The 25434-nt window shown below is 41.5% G+C and overlaps 1 protein-coding gene across 6 annotated transcripts in view; it reads left to right on the top strand.

Moving 5' to 3' along the window:
* Positions 1-25126, top strand: part of FILIP1 (filamin A interacting protein 1) — a 252749-nt gene extending 227623 nt beyond the window's left edge. For 5 of the 6 annotated variants that reach the window (XM_061131479.1, XM_061131480.1, XM_061131481.1 and 2 more), the window contains 2 exons: positions 1180-3985; positions 8007-8331. In XM_061131479.1, coding sequence (XP_060987462.1) covers positions 1180-3985; positions 8007-8213 — 3013 coding nt within the window. In that variant the 3' untranslated portion in view covers positions 8214-8331. Of the gene's footprint in view, positions 1-1179; positions 3986-8006; positions 8332-21203 lie in introns of those variants that run through there. The other variant, XM_061131484.1, reaches the window with a different exon arrangement.
* Positions 25127-25434: the final 308 nt, after the last annotated feature.

Genomic DNA, 25434 nt, shown 5'->3' with positions numbered 1-25434 from the left:
ACCACCACCACCCACCATAGAGAAAATGCATTTCATGCATATACAACAGTAGTTCCTGTGACTGCCACGTCTTTTTGGATTGATAGGAATTTGTGTTTCCTCCCTACCTAGCTCTCAATCTAAAAGGAAATGTTTAAATCAGAAAACAGAGACAAGATCCTGTGCCAGCTCAGGTGTTAACTCAAGTCAGTCATGTAGCTCGGCTCTCTATCAGAAAGCTCGTCTTGCCCTGCTCCTGTCGGGTGATAGTTGCATACAAAGCAAGGAAACCCAAAGCATCTTCTTTTCTGAGTCTTCCCTTTCAGTTAAAGTGAATTTCTCTTTTGAAGTCTTATGATGCTAGGTGAAGAGCAAGTATCGTGGGCTGCACCGCAGGAGACCCCAGACCTGTTCCTTTCTGACTGACTGGGGCTGGTCCCATCTCATCTTCCTTGGGAGGACAGTGGCAATACCTGGCTTGGAGGCTTTCCATGAGGATAAAATAAAGACTGGTGCCTAGAATACAGAAAATTCTACACAAATAGTCACTATTATTGCAAAACCTAAATTTTATTCCATCGCTATATTATTGAAGTATAGCATATATGTAGAAAGTTACTCATCAGGGTTCAACTTACTGAAATTTCAGAAGCTGAATAATTCTTTGTAAAAGGCACACAGATTATGAAACAGAAAAGGTGAAAAGCTCTCTCCAGGCTCCCTTCTAGATGCTACCCCTTACTATGGGTAGCTAGCATCCTGACTTCTGGTTGGTTTCATTTATGGCTATGTGTTAAACCTTCCTATTTCAGTAACTGCCAGGGGATTTATTATAATAGCATTTTATTTTTGGCTCATATCTAAGACAGACTTATTGCTGATTAATCTTTTAATGGGCTTCCCAGGTGGTGCTAGTGGTAAAGAACCTGCCTGCCAATGCAGAAGACCTAAGAGACGTGGGTTGGATCCCTGGGTTGGGAAGATCCCCTGGAGGAGAGCATGGCAACCCACTCCAGTATTCTTGCCTGGAGAATCCCATGGACAGAGGAGCCGGGTGGGCTACAGGCCTTAGGGTCACAAAGAGTTGGACATGACTGAAGAGACTTAGCATGCATGCAATCTTCTAATATGTATAAAAACATATCATAAATAAAATATTATGTAATAAAATAGGATATTTTAATATTTTTTGTTTTCTAGGTTGAAAAAACTCCTTGAACAGGAAAAAGCTTACCAAGCCCGCAAAGAAAAGGAAAACGCTAAGCGGCTCAACAAACTGAGAGATGAGCTTGTGAAACTCAAGTCCTTTGCACTCATGCTGGTGGATGAAAGGCAGATGCACATCGAGCAACTTGGCCTGCAGAGCCAGAAAGTACAGGACTTGACTCAGAAACTGAGGGAAGAGGAAGAAAAGCTCAAAGCCATCACTTCCAAATCCAAAGAAGACAGGCAGAAATTGCTCAAGTTGGAAGTGGACTTCGAACACAAGGCATCAAGGTTTTCCCAGGAACATGAGGAGATGAATGCTAAGTTGGCCAGTCAGGAGTCTCACAACAGACAACTCAGACTCAAGCTGGTTGGCCTGACTCAGAGAATCGAGGAGCTGGAAGAGACCAACAAAAACCTTCAGAAGGCAGAAGAAGAGCTTCAGGAACTAAGAGATAAGATTGCCAAAGGGGAATGTGGCAACTCCAGCCTCATGGCAGAAGTGGAAAATCTACGGAAGCGCGTGCTTGAGATGGAGGGTAAAGACGAAGAGATCACGAAAACTGAGTCCCAGTGCCGGGAACTGAGAAAGAAACTGCAGGAGGAAGAACACCATAGCCGGGAGCTCAAAATTGAAGTTGAGAAGTTACAGAAAAGAATGTCGGAACTGGAGAAACTGGAAGAAGCGTTTAGCAAGAGTAAATCTGAGTGCACCCAGCTGCACTTAAATCTGGAGAAAGAAAAGAACTTAACCAAGGACCTGCTCAACGAACTGGAGGTGGTCAAGAGTCGGGTTAAAGAACTGGAATGTTCTGAAAGTCGATTGGAAAAGGCTGAATTAAGCCTCAAAGACGATCTTACAAAATTGAAGTCCTTTACCGTGATGCTGGTGGATGAAAGGAAAAATATGATGGAAAAAATAAAGCAAGAGGAGAGAAAAGTGGATGGACTCAACAAAAATTTTAAGGTGGAGCAAGGAAAGGTTATGGACGTCACGGAAAAACTCATCGAAGAAAGTAAGAAGCTTTTAAAGCTGAAATCTGAAATGGAGGAAAAGGTATACAATTTAACGAAAGAGAGAGATGAGTTAATAGGCAAACTGAAAAGTGAAGAAGAAAAATCCTCTGAATTAAGCTGCAGTGTGGACTTATTAAAGAAGAGACTTGATGGAATAGAGGAAGTGGAGAGAGAAATAACAAGAGGAAGGTCTCGAAAAGGACCTGAGCTCACTTGCCCTGAAGATAACAAAATTAAGGAACTAACCCTGGAAATTGAGAGACTGAAGAACCGTCTGCAACAACTGGAGGTGGTGGAAGGGGACTTGATGAAGACGGAAGATGAGTATGACCAGCTGGAGCAGAAATTTAGAACTGAGCAGGATAAGGCCAATTTCCTCTCTCAGCAATTGGAGGAGATCAAACACCAAATCGCCAAGAACAAAGCCATAGAGAAAGGCGAGGCCGTGAGCCAAGAAGCTGAGCTGAGACACAGATTTCGGCTGGAAGAAGCCAAAAGTCGCGATTTAAAAGCTGAGGTCCAAGCTCTTAAAGAGAAGATTCACGAATTGATGAACAAAGAAGATCAGCTTTCTCAGCTCCAAGTGGATTACTCTGTCCTTCAACAGAGGTTTATGGAAGAAGAAAATAAGAACAAAAGCATGGGCCAGGAGGTCCTCCATCTGACCAAAGAGCTGGAGTTGTCCAAGCGATACAGCCGCGCCCTGAGGCCCAGCGTGAACGGGCGCAGGATGGTGGATGTTCCCGTGACATCCACGGGCGTGCAGACGGATGCCCTGGGCAGCGAGGCGGCGGAGGAGGACACACCAGCCGTGTTCATCCGCAAGTCCTTTCAGGAGGAAAACCACATCATGAGCAACCTTCGCCAGGTGGGACTGAAGAAGCCTCTGGAACGTTCATCGGTTCTCGACAGGTATCCACCCGCGGCCAACGAGCTCACCATGAGGAAGTCCTGGATCCCGTGGATGAGGAAGAGGGAGAACGGGCCCCCGGTGGCTCCGGAGAAGGGGCCCCGGGCCAGTGCCAGCCCAGGGCACCCGGGAGAGCTGGTGCTCTCGCCCAAGCAGGGCCAGCCGCTGCACATTCGTGTGACCCCGGACCACGAGAACAGCACTGCCACTCTGGAGATCACCAGCCCCACGGCAGAAGAATTCTTCTCGAGCACCACCGTCATCCCCACCCTGGGCAACCAGAAGCCGAGGATCACCATCATCCCCTCCCCGAACGTCCTGTCTCAGAAGCAGAAAGGCGCAGAAGCTACCCTCGGCCCGGAGCGAGCCATGTCTCCGGTCACCATCACCACCTTTTCCAGGGAGAAGACCCCAGAGGGCGGGAGGGGGGCGTTTGCCGACAGGCCCACGTCCCCCATCCAGATCATGACCGTGTCCACTTCGGCGGCCCCGACGGACATCAATGTCCCTCCCGAATCCCAGGAAATGCCCGTGGGAAGGACGGTCCTCAAGGTCACCCCGGAGAAGCAGCCTGGACCAACCCCAGTCCGGAAATACAACGCCAATGCCAATATCATAACCACGGAAGACAACAAAATCCACATTCACCTAGGCTCTCAGTTTAAGCGAGGCCCGGGGACTTCGGGCGAAGGGGCGAGTCCGGTGATCACTGTCCGACCGGTCAACGTGACGGCCGAGAAGGAGGTGTCCACCGGCACCGTCCTTCGCTCGCCCAGGAACCACCTCTCGCCTCGCTCTGGCTCGAGCAAAGTGACCAGCACCATCACCATTACCCCGGTCACGACTTCATCAGCCAGAGGAACCCAGTCAGTGGTGAGTAGAGAGGGGTCCTGGTTCAGGCCAATGCGGGGGTCAGGCGGGGAAGTGAAGGCTGAGAATCACCCAGTGCCCAAAAGACAACCAAAGCACATGTCTCTCCTCCGCCCAAACCCAATACCAGATGTCTCCCGGGAGACTGTCTGCACCAAGAAATGAGAATAAAAAGGGGCCTCTTATTTTATTAATTTGAGCTAATTGTGAGGGATAATTTCTTTTTGTTGTTTAAATCATGTTGACTTCAAAACCCTCTTGCAAAACTGACCTCTTGCCACATCAGCCTATGCTAATAATACGGTTGAAAATTTGATTTTTAATGTTTAAGTTGTTTTAAAAAATAGAGGCTGGAAGAAACGGCCACTGTGCAAAAAAATGAAAACTATTCCTGGGTTATATTTCCAGAACCTCAGACATTTTATATTCATTTATGTATGGTCATAGTCATTCTTTATTTAAAAAGTAAGATTAAAAGATTATGCTATCAAAAAATTTTTTAAAGTAAAAAATGAATTTATATGTCTAAACACTGTATTTTATTAATAGTACAGTGCAGTGAGCAGGTGCTTGATGAATATTTAGTTAAAACCAGCTGGAAGGCTAAATGGTTTATACGAAAGCATGTCCAAAGTATAAAGGCCAGAACTTAAAAATAAATTCTGTTTTTCAAAATACCTCCAGTGATTTTCTTCACTTATTGGGAACAGTCGGTAGATGAAATTATAGAAGATCGTGTGTTATTTAGATATTAATTTAAGCTAATAGACTAGAAATTGTGATCCCTAATCTCTGAGCAAGTTCTGCAGCAGATACTAGAAAGTCTTAAAAAGATAGGAAGCTTATTATTTAAGTATAGAAACTGTGGCTTATTTGCCTGTATCTTCACTATAATTTACTTTCATTCTCTGTGCACAAGCATAAACCCAGGACAGGCTTCAAAGAGTAAAGTACTTACAAACTGCTTTGTCAGTAAAGCTTTTTGTTATTGGCTCTACAGGAGCTGAATATCATTCAGAACTGCTCACCCTTCTCAAATGGTTCAATACTGTTTTTTTAAGCAGCACAGCATAGCTGGGATTTTTTTTTTTTTTAATAAAAGCTAGGGGAGGTGTAATTGTTGTAATTTAGAGCAAAGTTTCTGCTGGAACATCTTATTCCCATTTTAAGGGTCAGATCAAGATAGCCCTCCCTTCTGGAGTAACATTTCGGATTACTGATTAAAGCCCATATGCAAGTAGGACTTTAAAACAACTATCTAAGATTGCTAAGGCCTAAATGCTTTCCCACCTACTTTAGGTAGATCAGATCCCGTTGTAATTTAGAGCAAAGTTTCTGCTGGAACATCTTATTCCCATTTTAAGGGTCAGATCAAGATAGCCCTCCCTTCTGGAGTAACATTTCGGATTACTGATTAAAGCCCATATGCAAGTAGGACTTTAAAACAACTATCTAAGATTGCTAAGGCCTAAATACTTTCCCACCTACTTTAGGTAGATCAGATCCCATAAAATCAAGGTCAACAATAAGTTTGGGACGAATAGTGTGACTAGATCATTTGTGCAATTTTAGCTGCTCTTCAGGCAGCAGGTTGGGTGCTGACTGTAGAGAGGACTGCTGAAATTCTTGGCTTAGTGGGAGTGGCAGGATCGGATCCCATCTAGTGGTTCTGTGAGGGCGTGGTGTACAAAGGAACCAGCGGATAAGTCCTCCCTGGGGGCAGAGGTATTCACAGATAAGGAGAGAGGGCAGCTCGTGCACAGGGGCGGCAGTGTGGCAAGCTGTCACGTGTGGGACAGTGAGCAGTCCCTTTGGGCTGCAGCAGTCGGACCTGGAGACACTATGCAGGAGTAGAAGAGGAGGTGCACACTGGGATCAGAAGCTGAAGACGTGTGTGTCTTATTATGGAATTGACATTTAATCTCAAGAGAATAGGCCAAGGGAGCCATAAACAGGGTAGTGATTTTTAAAATGACATTATTTCTGTTTTAGATATGTTTATAAAACAATTTAAAGGATCAGTTGGAGGCAGCAGAGGCTGAGGGAAGAGATATGGTTGCAGTTCTCTAGGCTGGAGATGTAAGCTTGAACTGTGGGAGTGAAAATGAGGATGTACATGTGTGCCTGCTCAGTCATGTCCGACTCTTTGTGACCCTTTGGATGGTAGCCTTCCAGACTCCTCTGTCCATGGGATTTTCCAGGCAAGAATACTGGAGAGGGTTGCCACAGAGATATACTAAAGACAAAATTAAAGATTTCATGACATATTGAGTTCAGAGGGTAGCTCGGAGGTTTCTGGCTTGGCCATAGGGGTGGATAAAATGAGAAACCCAGAGGATTATTGTTTTGGTAAGAAGATAAATAACATTTGGGGCATGTTATAATTGAGATGCCTCAGGGACCCTGGAAATGTCTAGCATGTGGTTAGAAATCTGGATCTGCATTTAAGGGGAGCCTTGTGATGTGAGAGTTGGATGTGAGAGTTGGACCATGAAGAAAGCTGAGCACTGAAGAATTGATGTTTTTGAACTGTGGTGCTGGAGAAGATTCTTGAGAGTCCCTTGGACTGCAAGGAGATCAAACCAGTCACTCCTAAAAGGAAGTCAGTCCTGAATATTCATTGGAAGGACTGATGCTGAACCTGAAGCTCCAGTACTTTGGCCACCTGATGCAAAGAACTGACTTATTGGAAAAGACACTGAAGCTGGGACAGATTGAAGGCAGGAGGAGAAGGGGACGACACAGGATGAGATGGTTAGATGGATGGACATGATCCATCCATGACTGGATGGACATGAGTTTGATCAAGCTTTGGGAGTTGGTGATGGACAGGGAAGCCTGGTGTGCTGCAGTCCATGGGGTCACGAAGAGTTGGACACGACTGAGTGACTGAACTGAACTAAACTGATGGCTCAGGGTTCAGGGTCTCAGACACATGTGGGTGACAACTTAGGTAATTTTCGGGGTGAGTGTGGAAAATGAGAAGAGGACTGAGAATGGAGCACGGTGATACCCACATTTAGAAGGCAGGCAAACTGGAACTGGGAGCCATTTTGAAAATGAAAAGGAGTCAGAGACGATGATGAGACCCAAGGCAATGGATGAGACCCAAGTTAGATATCACAGCAGGAGAGTTTTAGGAACTCCTTGAAGAAGGAATCATCTCTTATGTTGTTGGAAGAGGGTGTTTGCTATGACCTGTGTGATCTCATGGCAGAACTCTGTTAGCCTTTGCCCTGCTTCATTTTGTACTCCAAGGCCAAACTTGCCTGTTAATCCAGGTATCTCTTGACTTCTACTTTTGCATTCTGATCTCCTATGATGAAAAGGACATCTCTTTTTGGTGTTAGTTCTAGAAGGCTTGTAGGTCTTCACAGAACCTGTTAACTTCAGCTTCTTTGGCATCAGTGGTTGAGGCATAGACTTAGATTACCATGGTGTTGAATGGTTAGCCTTGGAAACGAACTGAGATCACTGTGTTGTTTCAAGAAGGAGGGTGTAGGGAAATCCCCTGGCGGTCCAGTGGTTAAGACTCCACGGTTCTGCTGCAGAGGGCCTGGGGTCTGATTCATGGTCAGGGAACTTAGATCTAGCATGCCCTGCCACAAGGCCAAAAAAACAAAATGGAGGATGTGGTCAACAGTGACAAAAAAGAGAAGAGTTGGCCTCATTAGGAGGGGAAAGGAGAGTTGCTTCTTCTAAAGAAAGTGGAGGTGGTTTGGGGACAGGAGGGATAAAAATGCCCAAGTGTATGCAGGGTGGCCTGTAGTTTTTCTGTGAAACAGGAGTGAAGGTCAGGGGCTTGAGAAGAGAAAGACGCTGGGCATAGATGTTCAGGGAGAGGGAAAAGGGGGTGATGGAGTGGACTAGACAGCAAGCCACTCCAACTTTCTAACAACAGTCTTCTCTGGGGCGGGCTCATCTGCGGGTGGTCCTGTGGTGCGCTTATGTTCAGATGGATGGCATTTCCAGGGCGAGACTCACCAACGCGGCCCTTGTGTCTCTGTCTTTTCTTCTCTTGCAGTCGGGACAAGACGGGTCAGCCCAGCGACCTACACCCACCCGCATTCCTATGTCAAAAGGTATGAAAGCAGGAAAGCCAGTAGTGGCAGCCCCAGGAGCAGGAAATCTGACCAAATTCGAGCCTCGAGCTGAGACTCAGTCTATGAAAATAGAGCTGAAGAAATCTGCAGCCAGCAGCGCTACCTCTCCTGGAGGGGGGAAGGGCTGAGGGCAGTGGCGGAGGGGGTAGGTCGAGCAGATGCTCCTGCTGCTGTCTGTCCCTGCTCACTCGCTGTGTGTACTAACTGGAGTTTTTGATACCTTGTTCATAAAATAATCAACTAATAGCCATGTGTCTTTCCTATTTTGTGGATTTGTTTTGAGGCCGGGACATAGAACTCACTAGCAAAACTACTGTATGTTACGTGCTTGGCAGAGAATGCTGGGCCTGAGGCAGGGCCTGACCCTTAGAGCCATTTTTGCTTCGAGAAAGTAGACTCATCAGTTGAACCAGTAAGATTGTGGGGGCGAGGGGGCGGGAGGGGGGCCTGGATCACAACCTCTCCAAAGCTGCTGCCTTATTTCCTAATTGTAAATGAAATTAAGTAGGCCTTGTTCCACCATAACTGATTTTTCAAAAGCTCTTTTCTGAAATAGGAAATAGTTTACCAGTTGTCATTTGCTTCCATTGAACTCCAAATTTGCTTCATGTGCGGGAAACAGACAAACAAACAAAAAGCAGAAACCATCTCCTAATTCTTTCAAGGCCTGGGCCTTGAAAGTTTTGCAAAAACAAAGCCCCGAAGCCAATTTCAGGAGACAATTCCAATGTGAAATAAAATGGAAATAATATATGGAATTCTAAAAACAGAGTTTTACTTATTTGTGTTTGTGTGTATTGTAAAGATTTTGGAATTTTAGAGCCATTAATGTCAGACTCACGCTCTACTCAAGTGTGCAGTTGATTTAAATTGTGGAGTGGTGCTGCCAAGTGGCCCTTTATAACTCAACAGAGGTTGTAATGGATAGAGAATAGCAGTCAGTAAATTTTGATACTTTGTTGCCAAGACATAAAATGACATCATGCATAGCTTAATTGAATTGAAACATTTTCACAGTCAAGTGTGGACTTTGCAAGTACAGAACCAGTTCATGAGTGTGTGTGTGTGTGTGTGTGTGTGTGTGTGTGTGGTGAAGTGTATTATTACTTGTGTTTGTATCATTGTTATTTATTTTAAGCATGTTTTAACATGCATGAAGAGTGAATGCAAAATGCTGCTGTCTACGAGATTAACCGTGTTGATGTGGACGTAGTGCTTCATAGTCAAGTAACCACAAATGAGCTCAAGGCTGATAACCCTCAGCTTAGCATCTGAAGTCTCAGGTAGGCAGCACCTTTCCAAGTCTTTGAGCCAACTGGGTCAACTTTACAACACAGTAAGTACTTAGTTACGAGTTGCTATTTTTCACTTCTAAATTGTGAGGGTTCCAAAATCATTTGGATAGTCCCTGCTCTTGATACTTGTGTAAAGGTAGATTTTTTTTTTTTTAAAGACATATGATTGGTTTTTAGCCCATTGTTTAAAAGTGAAAGTCACTCAGTCATGTCCAACTCTTTGTGACCCATAGCTTATACAGTCCATGGAATTCTCCAGACCAGATTACTGGAGCGGGTAGCCTTTCCCTTTTTCAGGGGATCTTCCCAACCCAGGGATCGGACCCAGGTCTCCTGCATTGTGGGCAGATGCTTTACCAGCTGAGCCACAAGGGAAGCCCTTAAGAAAAAAAGTGAAAGTGTTAGTGACTCAGTCAAGTCTGACTCTTTGTGACCCCATGAACTATAGCCTGGCAGGCTCCTCTGTCCATGGAATTCTCCAGGCAAGAGTTCTGGAATGGTTAGCCTTGCCCTTCTCTAGGGAATCTTCCTGACCCAGGAATTGAACCTGGGTCTCCCACACTGCAGGCAGATTCTTTACCATCTGAGCTACCAGGGAATCATTGAGCTTCATGGTAAAGAGACTGTCTTCTGAGTTCTTTCCACACCGGACTTCCTGTTCCCTGTAGAACCTGGACTCAAATTGTGGATGAAGGAGGTAGACCCGTCTCCGTATTCACACTCACTTAATTGGATCACTGTGGCCGACAGCTCAGGTCTCAGCAAACATATTTTAAAACGTTAAGCAACCATGGTTGACATGCCCTGATAAGGGAATTTCAAGGTAGAAGAAGAGGGAGAATGAGAGAAAAAGAAAACACGAACTTGCTGAACACATTCAAACTAGAGATCTGGCCATTTGGAATATTGACTTGTGTTCTTTTGAAAGGGAGCTTCCCTCTCTTGTAGAGCGGACATCATCCCCTTCAGAAACAAGGACGCTCCGCTGTTATTCAAATGCCTCCCTGGCCTCTAGGCTATGTTGTGTTGTTGCACCATAACGTGTTGTATTTGAACAAATGAAGGAGTCCAGAGAATGAAGTGCTGCATTTTTTTATTCTACCTGCTGTTCTTCAACTGTCGCTGCTGCTGTTTCACTTTTCCACCTGCACGCATCACGCTTACCTGGAAGCTCATTCCATCCACAGGGAGGGCCCAGAAGATGCTTAACCATGCATGGACAGGATGTTTATACATCTGGGCCTTGGGATACAGCCCGCTAAGAAAACTTGGCAGCACCACACATATTCGCTTTTCAGAAATGATAAAGAGCAACCGCTGTGGCAGTTTTCCTTTGTAATTTTAGCTCCAACTCAATGTTGATTGGCTCACTTTGTTTTAAACTGCATATTAGAAGTGACATCCACTGGGGGTTGGAGGTGGAGGATTCGGTGCACTCCAACTTTGGCTTCCATGTGTGAATTTAATTTTTTTTTTTAAGATGCATGTGCTTTTGTAAGAATGAATGGGATGAAAAGGTGAGAGTTTTTTTCCCTCTGTTCTGGAACAAAGCATTGTGTAGCAGGGATCTCACCAGGGCTACTGTGGACAGATGCCATCAGATCTCATCCTGGAAGGGAGAGAGGTACCATTGCCACAGATTACAGTGTGGGGACATGTGGGGCCCCATCCATAGAGCTACAGAGCAGCCCTGGTCTTGTTCTTCAGTTCCTAAGTCCTGTCTGACTCTTTGCAATCCGCTTGTCTCCTCTGTCCATGGGATTTCCCAGGCAGGAATACTGGAGTGGGTTGCCATGGCCTCCTCCAGGGGATCTTCCCAACCCAGGGATCTAACCTGCATCTCCTGCAGCTTTTGCATTGGCAGATAAATTGTTTACCACTGACCATCTTAGTACGCAGAAACAGTCAACACACACAAAGATAATTTGTGTGTTGTTGGCTGTTTCTATAAACTATGATCGTGGCCATGTAGCATGCATAGTACCAGAAACATTCCAAGATGAGACATGGCCCAGGGGATCTTGATCGTTTCTTGAAAATAACTTTCCCATCTGGGTCACCTGATTAAACAGAGGCATTCAGTTTCTACTGTCATCTTTATGATATTTTCAGTGAGGACAGGTTAACACGGGGCAGTTGGAGAGTCTGGAGGTTTCCGTGTATTCATTCAGGGTAGGGCATTATCAGATCTCTTACTTGAATGTCTTTAAGAAAGAAGTGAAGACAGAGCTTTGATGTGCAGTGTGGGAAGAGTGTAATTTCAGGGAAACAAAAACATGTCCACAAATGTAAGATGCGCAGAGATTTGAATTTCTCCTTCCTTCATAGATTTAGAAATACTGAGGAGAGAGTGAGGCTTTCCTGACTGGAAAAATCCCATGGATAAGAAGGGCACATGTGTGTGGGAGGCAAGCGGGCAGAGAGAAGAGGGAACAAGAGGAGCCCAGGGAGGATTCCCCAGGACACGGGAGTGTATCATTCCCAAACTTTCCCAATGCTCAGCATTTCCCCCGCTACCACCTCCTTCAGGGTTTCATGATTGGTCATCTCTTCACCCCTCTGCTCTTTCAGCTTCCTTCTTCACCTGTTACGTCCACACGAAACGTCAATATGCTCTGGCCCCTTCCGTCTCAGCACAGTTCTTTCAGTTGTGTCGTCCTCTATGGCTATTCCTCTGTCTTCCCTGACATGTGGAGCCATTGATAGGATGCTCAGCTTTTCTGCCCCTGCTTCCCATTTATTCTTTCATGGCTCTTTATTTCTGTTAAAGTAATTTGCACACATAGTTAAAATATCAGTCAACGCTAAAAGACCCTGTGGCACCCAGGATCTGCGACCTGGCTCCTGACCGCCCCGCCCTGCCCGCCCCCCAGCTGAACTCCCACCCCCAGGCCCACAGAATGCCTTGCAGAGCAGCCAGCCCACCTTGCCTTGACTTGCTCGACTTGCTTCCTCTCCGTGGAAGCTGCCCTTCTGCTGGCATCTCCTTCGGGTGGTTCTGTCTTTCTGTCTCCAAAATCTCTTTTATAAAAGCATCACCCTCCATGAAGGCGTGGCGATGGCGGCTGGTGGTTTAGTCACGAGTCTTGTCCCAGACAGACCATTATTTCAGAATCTAAGTCAGGGTTTAAAGCCTGTCCTTTTTTTTTTTTTTTTTTTAACGGAAAATGTTGTCAACAAAACAAAACTGGGCACTTTCCTGTAGAGTGTAGAAGGGTGGCTGGGAGTTAGAGAAGAGGGAGGCGTCCTTGCTTCCTCTTTGGTCTGCAGTACAAATCTGTGAGAGTGACGGGGAGGATGCCAACACTTCATACCTGAGAACACGGAGGGAAACAGTGGGTGGAATTAGGGGAAAATCCAAGTGCTGCCATTCCGGGTGGTATTTCCCTCCAAAGGCACCATGGCAGGTGGTTGCTGTTCAGTCGCTAAGGTGTGTCTGACTCTTTGCGACCCCGTGGACTGCAGCACGCCAGGCTCCTCTGTCCATCACCATATCTCGGAGTTTACTCAAACTCACATCCATTGAGTCGGTGATGCCATCCAACCATCTCATCCTCTGTCGTCCCCTTCTCTTCCTGCCTTCAATCTTTCCCAGCATCAGGGTCTTTTCCAAAGAGTCAGCTCTCTGCATCAGGTGCCCAAAGTATTGGAGCTTCAGCTTCAGCATTAGTCCTTTTGATGACTGTTCAGTACTGATCTCCTTTAGGATGGACTGGTTGGATCTCCTTGCTGTTCAAGGGACTCTCAAGAGTCTTCTCCAACACCACAGTTCAAAAGCATCATTACCATCACAGATAATGGATTCAAAACAAGCAGGAGTCCTAGATTGGGAAGTTCTCACCTCTGAAGCCATCTTGTGTGTGAAGGACTAAGGGGACCTGAGAGCTTCTTGTGAAGTATGAATATACTTAAATGAATTACGAATGGCTCATTCTTTCTGCCTCCCCCAGAGGGGTTCAGGAAAGAAAAGGTTTCAGGGATTTTTCATGCTCTTTAGTTTCATGCAGGACCCTCTAAAATAGGTCAGAGAGGCTGTCCTTTTAAAGGACTAAACAACACCACCATATGCAGGATTTAGATTGCAGATAGTTATTAAGATGAACAGGGAGAGAAAGTGGGTTTCTGAACGGACACAGAATTGACCAGAGATCAGAGGACGGCAGTGTAACCTTTGGCAAACCACTTCACTTTGACTTACGGCTTACATTTAGCTGTTATCTGTTATGATTCTGACATTCCTGCTTATAGTGATAATATGATATGCTTCACTCTTGTCAACCAGTCCATCCTGAAGGAGATCAGTCCTGGGTGTTCATTGGAAGGACTGATGCTGAAGCTGGAACTCCAATACATTGGCCCCCTCACGTGAAGAGTTGACTCACTGGAAAAGACCCTGATGCTGGGAGGGATTGGGGGCAGGAGGAGAAGGGGACGACAGAGGATGAGATGGCTGGATGGCATCACCGACTCGATGGGCATGAGTTTGAGTAAACTCCGGGAGTTTGTGACGGACAGGGAGGCCTGGTGTGCTGCGATTCATGGGGTCGCAAAGAGTCGGACACGACTGAGCGACTGAACTGACTGACTGACTGACTCTTGTTCAGTAAGCAATTTAAAAGATTCTGTCATAATGCTTTTCCTAAAAACTAATAGTTAATTGTTTACCCAGTAAAAATAGTTTTGACCTCTTTACTTGTGTTAATACTATGTATGTGTAATGGATAGAATTGCAAAGTCAAGGACTATTTAGAAATCAACCAGACTTTAGAAGTCAACAAGATAACTATCCCTATTGTTAAAGATGAAAACAAAATCAAAACAACCCCCCACCCCCCCAGGCTTAGAGTGTCTGCCTTCTCGATGATGAAACCAGGGTTTCAGTTTCTTCCAGTACCTTATTCATGATTTCATGTGACGAAGCTACTTCAAATGAGCAAAGTGTATATTCATCTATAGGCAAAAATACCCACTCAATGGGCCAAAATAATACTGCCAAAGGTTTTGAGATATTGAGCTATCTCCATGGAAACTCTTGGGACTTCCCAGGTGGCGCTAGAGGTAAAGAACCTGCCTGCAGTGCAGCAAATACAGGTTCGGTTCCTGGGATGGGAAGATCCTCTGGAGGTTGCCTGGTGAATCCCATGGATAGAGGAGCCTGGCGGGCTGCAGTCGGGGGATTGCAGAGTTGGACACAACTGAAGTGATTTAGCACAGTAGCACAACATAGCAAGTGGTAACTCTGTTTGTGTTAAAGTTCTCAGGCCAGCACTTTGATAAATATTGGCCTTATCTAAAAATCACAGCTGCCACTCAATTTTCACACGTAATGTTATATTCCATGCTCTCCTATGATCAGTTGTAGACTTATGTCAACCTAAGTTGATCTCAGCATCAAGCATCTAGCGCCTGTGTCCGAAGGCTCAAGTACTTAACTATTTTCCAACCGTTTATTTTTATTTATAATTAATGTTACCTATGGGATAATGGACCCACTCCAGTGTTCTTGTCTGGAGAATCCCAGGGATGGGGGAACCTGGTGGGCTGCCGTCTATGGGGTCGCACAGAGTTGGACATGACTGAAGTGACTTAGCATGGGATAATGGCGGAGAAGGCAATAGTACCCCACTCCAGTACTCTTGCCTGGAAAATCCCATGGACGGAGGAGCCTGGTAGGCTGCAGTCCATGGGGTCACTAAGAGTTGGGTACAACTAAGCAATTTCACTTTCACTTTTCACTTTCATTCATTGGAGAAGGAAATGGCAACCCCCTCCAGTATTCTTGCTTGGAGAATCCCGGGGACAGAGGAGCCTAGTGGGCTGCCATCTATGGGGTAACACAGAGTCGGACACGACTGAAGCGACTTAGCAGTAGCAGCATGGGATAATGGGGCTTCCCAGGTGGCTGGGCTTCCCAGGTGGCGCTAGTGGTAAAGAACACACCTGCCAATGCAGGAGACAAAAGAGATGCAGTTTCAATCCCTGGATTAGACAGATCCCCAGGAGAAGGGCATGGCAACCCCCTCCAGCATTTTTGCCTGGGAAATCCCATGGACAGAGGGGCCTGGCGGGCTACAGTCCATAGGGTCGTAAAGAGTTGGTCACGACTGAAGTGACTTAGCAGGCACGCACGCATGGGATAACTAGTTCCGATTTATTTGTATCTGGGGAACAGTAATCTGTGTGAGAGAGAACAACTTAGCTTGCCTGAAAAAGAAGCTACCAGTTGTAACTGTGATGATTAGTAAGTAACTCCTGCCACCTAGGAGCAGGGAGGGAACTGGGGAGGCGAGGACTTGGTCTGATGATGGAGTGGGAAATGTTCTGGAAGGAAGCAAATAAACTCTTACGTGGTTGAGAAACCTCCAGAGACTTTGTATCATCTGCTTCAAAAGTTTCCTGAAACAAATGACAGAACTGATTAGCGGAAGTGTTTTTAATTAGTTGAGCTGAATCCAAAAGAAGGACTGCAAGTCCAAGTCCACAGAGGAAGTTTATTGGACTTCCTATTTAAAACAGATGTTTTATCAGAACTCTGATTAATGTCTGAATGTGATAATAACAAGACTGAATACTGAAGCAGTTTATTAAAATAAACCTTAAATGTAGACAATATCCAGGCACTCTTACTTCTAAAAGGTGTAGAGAACTAGGACATTTTTTGCAGGACAAATCCTCCTGCAGGCAGCAAGTTCAAAGCTGGGGTTTGGTAGAAGGAAACCCCAGGAAAAAGGAAGAGAGTAGGAAGAACAGTAAAACCCTAAACCAGTGCCTTGCTCTCTAGGCAGATCCCCTGGAGCAGGGGCCATGGAACAGGGGAACAGGCCATCCGCCAGCCAAGCTGATGCAGAAACCAACAGAAACTGTTTCCTGAAACTTAGTGTGTGGTTTCCTGTGAAAATGAAGCAGCCCTTCTTTACTGATGCAAAGTCCTGCTACAAGTCAAACTTCTGCTCTGTTTTGTGTCTGGTGGATGAGTTTGGAGGCTTTCAAAGTGATGTGGTCTCCTTTAGTAGAGCTGATTTTTAAAATTTAGAGCTCGAGGGTTCTCTTGAGTTTGACAGAGCATGAACATAGGCATTGCTCAGGAGGAAGGCAATGACTTTGCAGGGAATACATCTTTCTTACTCCTTAGCTGAAGGGGCTCTCCTGGGAGGAATTAGAATTTAATTTGTTGCCAGGTTGCCCTACTCTAGCACTCAAGAGACATTCTCCCCCAGATTTCCCCCCTAATCCTGTCTTGTGTATACAGCTTTGGATCTTAAGTCATCTGACTGGCCAGGAGTTTTGGGGATACCACCCACGGAGGATAAATAAATATGTTTGTAAGGACAGAAGTCAAGTGTAATTAGGAATTGACAAAGGTCCGCATAGTCAAAGTTACAGTTTTTCCAGTAGTCATGTATGGATGTGAGAGTTGGACCATAAAGAAGGCTGAGTGCCAAAGAATTGATGCTTTCAAACTGTGTGCTGGAGAAGACTCTTGAGAGTCCCTTGGACTGCAAGGAGATCAAACCGGTCAATCCTAAAGAAAATCAACCCTGAATATTCATTGGAAGGACTGATGCTGAAGCTGAAGCGCCAATATTTTGGCCACCTGATGCAAAGAGCCGACTCATTGGAAAAGATTCTGATGCTGGGAAAGATTGAGGGCAAGAGAAGGGGATGACAGAGGTGGTTGGCTGGCATTAGTTGACTCCATTGACATGACTTTGAGCAAGCTCAGGGAGGTGGTGAAGGACAGGGAAGCCTGGCGTGCTGCAGTTCATGGGGTCCCGAAGAGTCGGACACGACTTAGCATCTGAACAACAACAACAACAATGCATCCTTTCCATGGAAGTCATTTAACAGCTAGTGTAATAAAAGAATGAATTCATAAGCCACATCATTTCACAATAATATCATGAGAGCAAACACTGTATTTAATGTGTTACCTGAAGTTTCTTAAGAAAAAAACCTCAAGGTAACACTTAAGAGAAATATATAATAGAAAACGTCTGTAAGTTCTTTGATCAACTGTTAATATAAAATTATATGTAAGAATCCAATGAACCCATGTGTATATGTTGATTAAGATTTAGAAGTCTTGTTCTTTCAATTAGAAAAACGAAATTTGTTATTTGTTCTTTTGAGTTTGCTGATAGAGGCTGAACTGTGGCCTTTGGTCCTCTATTTGGGTCTTATTCTGAGTTGAGGATAGGATTGAAGATAAAGTAAGATTTGCTGACAGAATTTATAACTTCAATAAAGTTTATAGTATTATCTTATCATCCTAAATCATAAAGAAACAGGAAGGAACTTGGAAATCCCACCTTAAAAAAACACACAAATAATGGCACTAATCCTTAAAGCATTTTTATTTTATTATTGGTTTTTTTGCTGGCAACCATGGACTCCTGAATCAGACAGCTTTGCTGTATAATGAATCACCTCAAAATTTAATGCGTTAATACAACCTTTTTAAAAATTTCTCACGAGTTTGTGCATTGGCTGGGCGATTTTTATCTGAGTCAGCTTACAGATTTGGAGAAAATGTAGATAACAAGCAAACATAGATTTAATAAATATCCTTAATAAGTTTCAAATGATAAAGTCACTGTCATATAGATCTTGTCTCACTATATTGAGAAGCAAAGTGAAATATGTCCCTATTTATATAAAATAAAATAAACTTGGGTTTAATTGTATTCCTTTAAGTAAATTGTATGTACATAAATATTAAATGCCATCTTTTATTATTAAGTTGAATTAAATAAAATAAGCTCTCTTATTTGGTGTTATCAAGTATTTTTGAGATAGTCTTCTTTAGTAATACAATCTGATTAATAGCATTAATATATAATAGCATGCATGGATTACCAGTTTGTGACCTTAAAAATAATAATAAAATATAATGGCCAACCAAGACATTGTTTCTATATATGGACTCATACATAAAAATATATGTATTTTTACCAGATGCTAATTCTGAACATCTATTATTATTATTATTTTATCGGAGCACAGTTGATTTACTATGTGGTATTAGTTTCAAGTGTACAGCAAAGTGAATCTGCTTTATATATATATTGAATATATATATAAAATGAAGCTGTGTATATATATATTATACATATATATTTATATACATATATATTTATATATTTCCATTCTTCTTTAGATTCTTTGATTCTTTTCCCATATAGACCATTAAAGAGTTCTGAGTAGAGTTCCCTGTGCTATACAGTAGGCCCTTATTATTTATTTTATATATAGTAGTGGGCATATGTTAATCCCAATCTCCCAATTTATCTCCCCTCCCCATTTGCCCATTGGTAACCATATTGTTTTCTATATCTGTGACTTTTTTTGTTTTGTAAATAAGCTCATTTATATCATTTTTTTAAAGATTCCATATATAAGGGATATAGTTTGATATTTATCTTTCTGTCTGACTTACTTCATTCAGTATGACAATCTCTACATTTATCCATGTTGCTGTATATGGCATTATTTTGTGCTTTTTTATGGCTGAGTAGTATTCCATTGTATATGTGTACCACTTTTTTTATGCCTTCCTCTGTCAGTGAACATTTAGGTTGCTCCCACGTCCTAGCCATTGTGAATAGTGCTGCAGTGAATACTGGGATGCATGTATCTTGAAAAGCTATTATTATTATGGATACTATAAACTCTAGGATTAGGAGAAGACAACTTGAGGAATGTAGAGGTTTGCACACTCAAGGGGAGTGAAGAAGGTATCACAGTTAAGCAAAATATTAGTCCTGCCAGGGACTTGAGAGAGAATTTCTGATACCCTCATTTTGTAGTAAAGAAACAAGGCAAACACATTCTGAACTACATCTACAATAAGAACAATTCTAGATTTCACTCTTTTAAACATATGTTTCCTGTAGTCTCTTAGGGGAGGAAAATGGGGAAAATACTGGAATTCTGTTAGGGAGGTCTGAGACATATGTGTTTTTACTCTTTGAAAACTACTTTAGAAAATTTAAAAAAGAAACAGTGTTGAGTAGGAAATAGCATTTTAATTCTAAGATTAAAAAAGAGACTCTGATTTTTAACTACATAATATTTTATTTAGTGTTTTTACTCTTTACCTGAAGATTTTAATTCATTTTTAAGTGTTGAAAAAAATTGAGGCTAGAACAACTTTCAGAAGACAAAATGAGCTAATGATTTTTCTGAGTCTCTGGTACAGTGAAAAATCACATATATGTCATAAAAGTTTTGCAAAACATTCATAACTAGTTACTATTAAGTATATAAAACATTTACGTATTTCATTTTACTTTGCTTATCTGTTTATCCCAAATTCAATTCAGAAAGGTCAAGAGACGGAGTGGAAATATCTCCACCTAGTGGTCAGCGTGAAGTAAACCTCTAGGTCTACAACACAAAACGTGCTTCAATTAATGTTTGTGAGCATGCCGCATGCTCAGTCGCTAAATCGTGTGGACTCTTTGCAACCCCATGGACTGTAGACCACCAGGCTCCTCTGTCCGTGGGATTTCCCAGGCCAGAATACTGGAGCGGGTCATTTCCTTCTCCAGGGGATCTTCCCAACCCAGGGACTGAACCTATGTCTCTTGCATCTCCTTCTGGCAGGCAGATTCCTTATCACTTAGCCACCTGGGCAGCCCGACATTAGTTGACAGGGTGGCAATACATTTTTCAGGCAGAGGAACCATTTGAGGCTAGTTATTTCTCTCCTCTGCTCTTTGTAATCTCAGCAAAGGCAGGATCATGCTTCATTTTGCTCACCAATGTAGTTCCATGTGCAGCAGTGCCTGAGGGCTAAGTCTCTCCAGTAATGTCCGACTCTGCGACTCTATGGACTGTAGCCTGCCAAGCTCTTTTGTCCAGGGCTTTATCCAGGCCAGAATACTGGAGTGGGTTGCCATGCCTTCCTCCAGGGGATCTTCCCCACCCAGGGATCAAACCGCATCTCTTAGGTCTTCTACATTGGCAGGTAGGTTCTCTACCTCTAGGACTACCTGGGAAACTCACGGCCAGCAGTGATGGGCATATAGTAAGGCCTCAATGACACAATGAGAAAAAAAAAAAAGATATATGTTCACAAAGGCGTTAAAGTTAAGATAAAAGTGAAATAAATCAAGTAAATGTAAATATTACACACTCTTTGTGGCTGGTACTGTTCTAATTACTATCTCAATCTGTTTTTATTTACTTTTATAAAATGAATTTAGATTGAAAAGCATATGCAGAATTATAAAACATCTTCCCAGGTGGAATACACAAAAAGAAGCAGAGACAAGAATGAGTCATCTGTATTTAGTGACTTCTTAGGAATTAATATTGTTTATAATAATATAAATATTATTATTTATTGCTGAGAATAAAGATAAATATTATTTAGTGACTTCCTGGGAATAAAATAAATATTTCCTTGTTAAAATTCAAGTCCACACGCATATAAAATAAAAGTATGTGAATATCATTCAGAACAGAAATTCTAGGAAATAGTCTGGTTTCCATTATGCGACTCATCTATAGAAATTACTGTTTTTGTGTTTAGGGCTTTCCTTGGGTAAAAACTGATCAAATATTGCTAGAATATTAAACATGGTTTCTAAAAGGCTTTAAGAATCTTAGAGGTAAATCTCCTATGTCAATATAAAGAAGTTACCCAAGAATAGGACAGAACTTCCAGAGAAGCTACTGGGCTCATGCACCTGTTTTTGTTTGTTTTGATGTTTAATGCCTATGGCCTGTTAGTGAAATGATATGGTGTTGACCCTCACGTAAACTACTGATGTGAGTTTCAGTCTAATTGAAAATGCTGTATCTCTCTTTTCTTTATAGAAAGCATCATCATTCACCAGTTACGTATGAACTCAAGATGAAATGGTAAACCAAGCACATACTGGGTGTGCGTATTTCCTCTGAATCCCTGTTGAATGGATAATATATCTCCAGCCCTCCACCATCACTAAGGTCCTCCATGCTACTGATCACTACTGGAAATAATTTCCTACTTCCAGTGAATTTTTTTTTTTTTGAGGATATAAACGTAAAAACTGAAAATGGTTTTGCTGATAATATAAAAATAGGTAGCAAGAGCAATTCAATCTTTGTGTCAAATTTCTCTTCCTTTGGCAAAGCTTTCAGGTCCATGGGCACATGCTGTGTAATTTATTTTTATAATACACTTTGTAATGTGATTATTTTTTCCTAAAGTGTTTCCTTCTTCATAGTCTATGGCACATGTATTTGTAGACCACACTGTCGGTTCGCCAAAGTATTGGTATTGGTGCATTCAAAATCGTAAGTTCTGCTTATTTTCTTCTATCAATTTGCTATTCCTGAAAAAAAAGAAAAATAAAGTACAACACTCTATATATTTCCTGGGGTAAATTCAAGAGGTAAAACCAAAGCAGGAGGTCCTGGAAGATCTGTTATTATTGTTTGTACAATCCTCTGGTTCTGATCATGGTTCACCACTTGCAAGCAACACTGTGATTTAAGAGTTTAATTTTAAATACTTAAGCCAGTTTTTTAAAGTTGCTCTTTCTGGTGTTCTGTGCCCAAAACCCTGGATGAATTTGTTTTCATATGGAACAAACTAATAGAAGGAGCTGTGTGCGTTTTACCAGTAAGCCTTAAAGGAACAGCTTTTACTGACAATTCTATTGTATTTCTGTTTGCATTATGTACTTACATGTACAGGATGTATAATAAGGACTGTGATATGAGATTATTTCTCACAATCTATCCAAATGAAAGCGTGAAAATAAAAACTGACCTAGATACTATCAGCATCTTTTTTAAAAATGGTAAAAGAAATCCCAAGATACATAAGCTTTTTTCTTGATAGCTAGGATTTGGGCACATTTTCATAATCCCCTAAAGGTTAGATAATATGTTCTTTAAAGATTCAAAGCACAATATGCATTAAGCAAATCTCAGTGTCAGACCTGCTGTTGAATTTAGGTTTATGTGAAAATATGCATCAGAAAACTACTTGAAACTCTAATAGTGTAGGTTTTTTTAAAAAAGATTTTGTTAATATGGATATGTTTTCAATAAGGTCTTTAAAAATATAAGTTTGAAGACAAATGAGGAGTGGACACATCAGTTTCTAGGAGCATAAATCATGTATCATGTCACTTTATTGAGATTAAAGAAAGAATGCTTGTTAGCATCACAAGGATAACTAGAGAGCACACAGGTAATATTATTGGCCCGTTTCTCTGGTCCACAAGTTTACCCAGGTTCCTGAGGCCATGAGGGGAATACACACTGAATCTAGGGAACGGAAGCATTAGGTTTTAAGGTATACCTTGTGGAATTAGCAAATCACATTCAGTAGGTATTAAAAATTAAATAATTGTATTTTATGTAAAATTAGTTAAGAGTTTTGTAAGAGAAATGCTACAGTAGGTTTGTCTTAGCATGAATGATTGTGAACACATTACAGACATGCAGGGCTTTCACTACTAATTAATGAAACGAGTGTGTATGTGTGAAGATTTTAAAAATTGTTGTTTTAGGTTTTGATTTCTGAAAATGTTTCTGAACTGGCCATTTCAGTGAGAAGGGGGTTTTATTTCGTATTGCTATATTTTTTGACTCAGAGTTAAATTCCCTATTTGCCGATGCTTATACTTCTGATGGCAAAAATATTCTGACATACTACAGAATTTATTTTGAAGCAAATAATTTCCTTAACTTGTGGGAATTTTATTACACAAAGAGTGAAAAGGCTAGAAGATAAAACTTTAAAAACTACTTGACGTTAATTTAAAATATTACAAGTAACTTATGTATATTTGGATCTAAAGATTTTGTTTCTCCTGCATTTATTATGAAATTTGTAGAGGATGATGGTGTAATCAGGGCAACTCAGATAGTTGCTCTTTTCTGCCCCTCTATGATTAAGTCTTCTCTTTAAACACTAATGGAATGTGAGTGGACAGATGAGTAAAATTAATCTAAATTAATAAAAAATTGTCCTGACAAAAATAATAGAATATTTAAAATGAATAGAAAATAAACACAGAAGTCTTCGTCTCGTGAATAAACAAACAAGATCATAAATAGTCATACTCCAGTGAAAGTGTGAAAGCGTTAGTTGCTCAGTCAAGTCTGACTCTTTGTGACCCCATGGACTGGAGACCACCTTGCTCCTATGTCCATAGGATTCTCCAGGCAAGAACACTGGAGTAGGTTGCCATTCCCTTATCAACATCCGCCTGAAAAAATTGCCCCCGTGTTCAATCCTGACACCATCCCAGGCTCACATAATTTCTATATATTTTAAGTAAATCTCCAATCATCAGTATGTATGACAATCCATTTTGAATGGAATAATTATGTTTTCTGAAGCAGAGTCATAATCAGTGTTTCCAGATGAAGGTGCATAGTTGAACTAATTCATTATGTTGTCCTTTTCTTTTTGATAAGAGAATGTGTTCTGAGAGTATTGATTATGAAGATTTTTTTTCAAGTATTTCATAAAACATTAAGGTTTGATGAAGTTAGTTGTAAATATTCCAGATAGCAGATGCCCTGGAATGGTCACAAAATATGAAGAATTAATTGTATCTTAAGACAACCATTTGAAAAAAAATCATGATGTGGAATATATAGCTTAAACATTAACAGAAACACCAACGCTATTGAAGTAACACGTAACTTACAAAAACCAGTGAAAAAGGAAGTATAAAATGGTGTGTTAAACAATGTAATTAATATGGTTGTGCCTTTTTTCTTTATACTGTGGTTGAATTTTCCTGGAAATAAATTAAAAGTATAGCTAAAGTAGGGTGTGTTCATGAATGTGATGAGCAACAATTCTAAAAACACCAAAAATGCAAGATGGAAGTTTTTTTAAAAAACATCTGGCACCTGAGGCATATATGCACCTCTGGACTCCATATATGTGCCTCTGGACTCCAGTGCTATGCCTCTGCTAAAAATATTAATTAGAAGGCAAAAAGGAAGAACAATAAAAATTGTTGTAACGAATTCATAAAAATGGGGAGAGTTTCATGGAATTATTTTTGCTTGCTGACCACTAAAATTTTTATTTTCTTAAATTTTCAGCATTTACTACATAACTGATGAAAACTGTGTCTATTACCTAGAGAAAATGTCATATATTCATAAATTTAGACGGAAATGTTTATTGGTGCCATGACAAGATTCATTTTTTTTTTTTCTGGTGTTGTTTTCTTTTTGTTTGTTTATGTTATTTTGGTAAGTTTACCTCACCATTCACAGATTTTGTTATTTGAACAATTCAGGTCTGTATTTATTTAGACTTTTGCTTTAAAAATATCAGATGTTAACTTTTCCAATATAAGAGATTTATAATGTGATCAAATATTCTTAGAAGTCTTGCAGGTTTAATGGATTTTCTAAAGCAAAAGATTGCATTGAAAAGTTTGTGAGCTGCATTCTATTTTCACAGCATTCTCAATTTTGTCTCCTTTAAGTTTTATTAAATCCATGAAAAGCTTATTATTTTTCACTAAGCCAGGTGAATTTATGGATATATACTTGTCTTTTCTATGAATGTAATATCTTACTTTCATTTTTTCACAGGCTATTGAAATTACTAAACCAATTAAAACATTCTCTGTGTTATTTCCCAAAGCCAACTATGTTTGTCAAAATCTCACCAGGGTGAGAAAAAATAACGATTGTGATACAAAAGCATTTGTGCAATATTCTTTTTTGAATTGGAACATAATAGTTATCAAATTAAAATCATTTAAAATGAATATTTGACCTTCTTTTTACTTAAAATTATTTGCTTTAAAAGTTTTCCCTTCTGCATTTTGTATTTTCTTTAAAATATGGTGTTTTTCAATGTGTATAAATAGAAGTCAAATAGCAGATCACCCAAAATGAGAGAGGTTTTTCTCTGAGTTACATCATGGTTTGATTCCTTAGTGAGATGAAAGCTGCAAGACACCAAGAGATGGAACTGGTTATAGGGTTTCCTTTGTCCATTAGCCTCCCCCAAATGCTTTGTCGATCAACATTCAGAAACTCCCCACTGCCTTCCGCTGTCTGTCTCAAGGTAGAT

Source organism: Dama dama, chromosome 28, assembly GCF_033118175.1.
Source record: "Dama dama isolate Ldn47 chromosome 28, ASM3311817v1, whole genome shotgun sequence".
NCBI lineage: Eukaryota > Metazoa > Chordata > Mammalia > Artiodactyla > Cervidae > Dama > Dama dama.
Note: the sequence above shows the minus strand (reverse complement) of the source record. Positions and strands in the feature narration are given on the sequence as shown.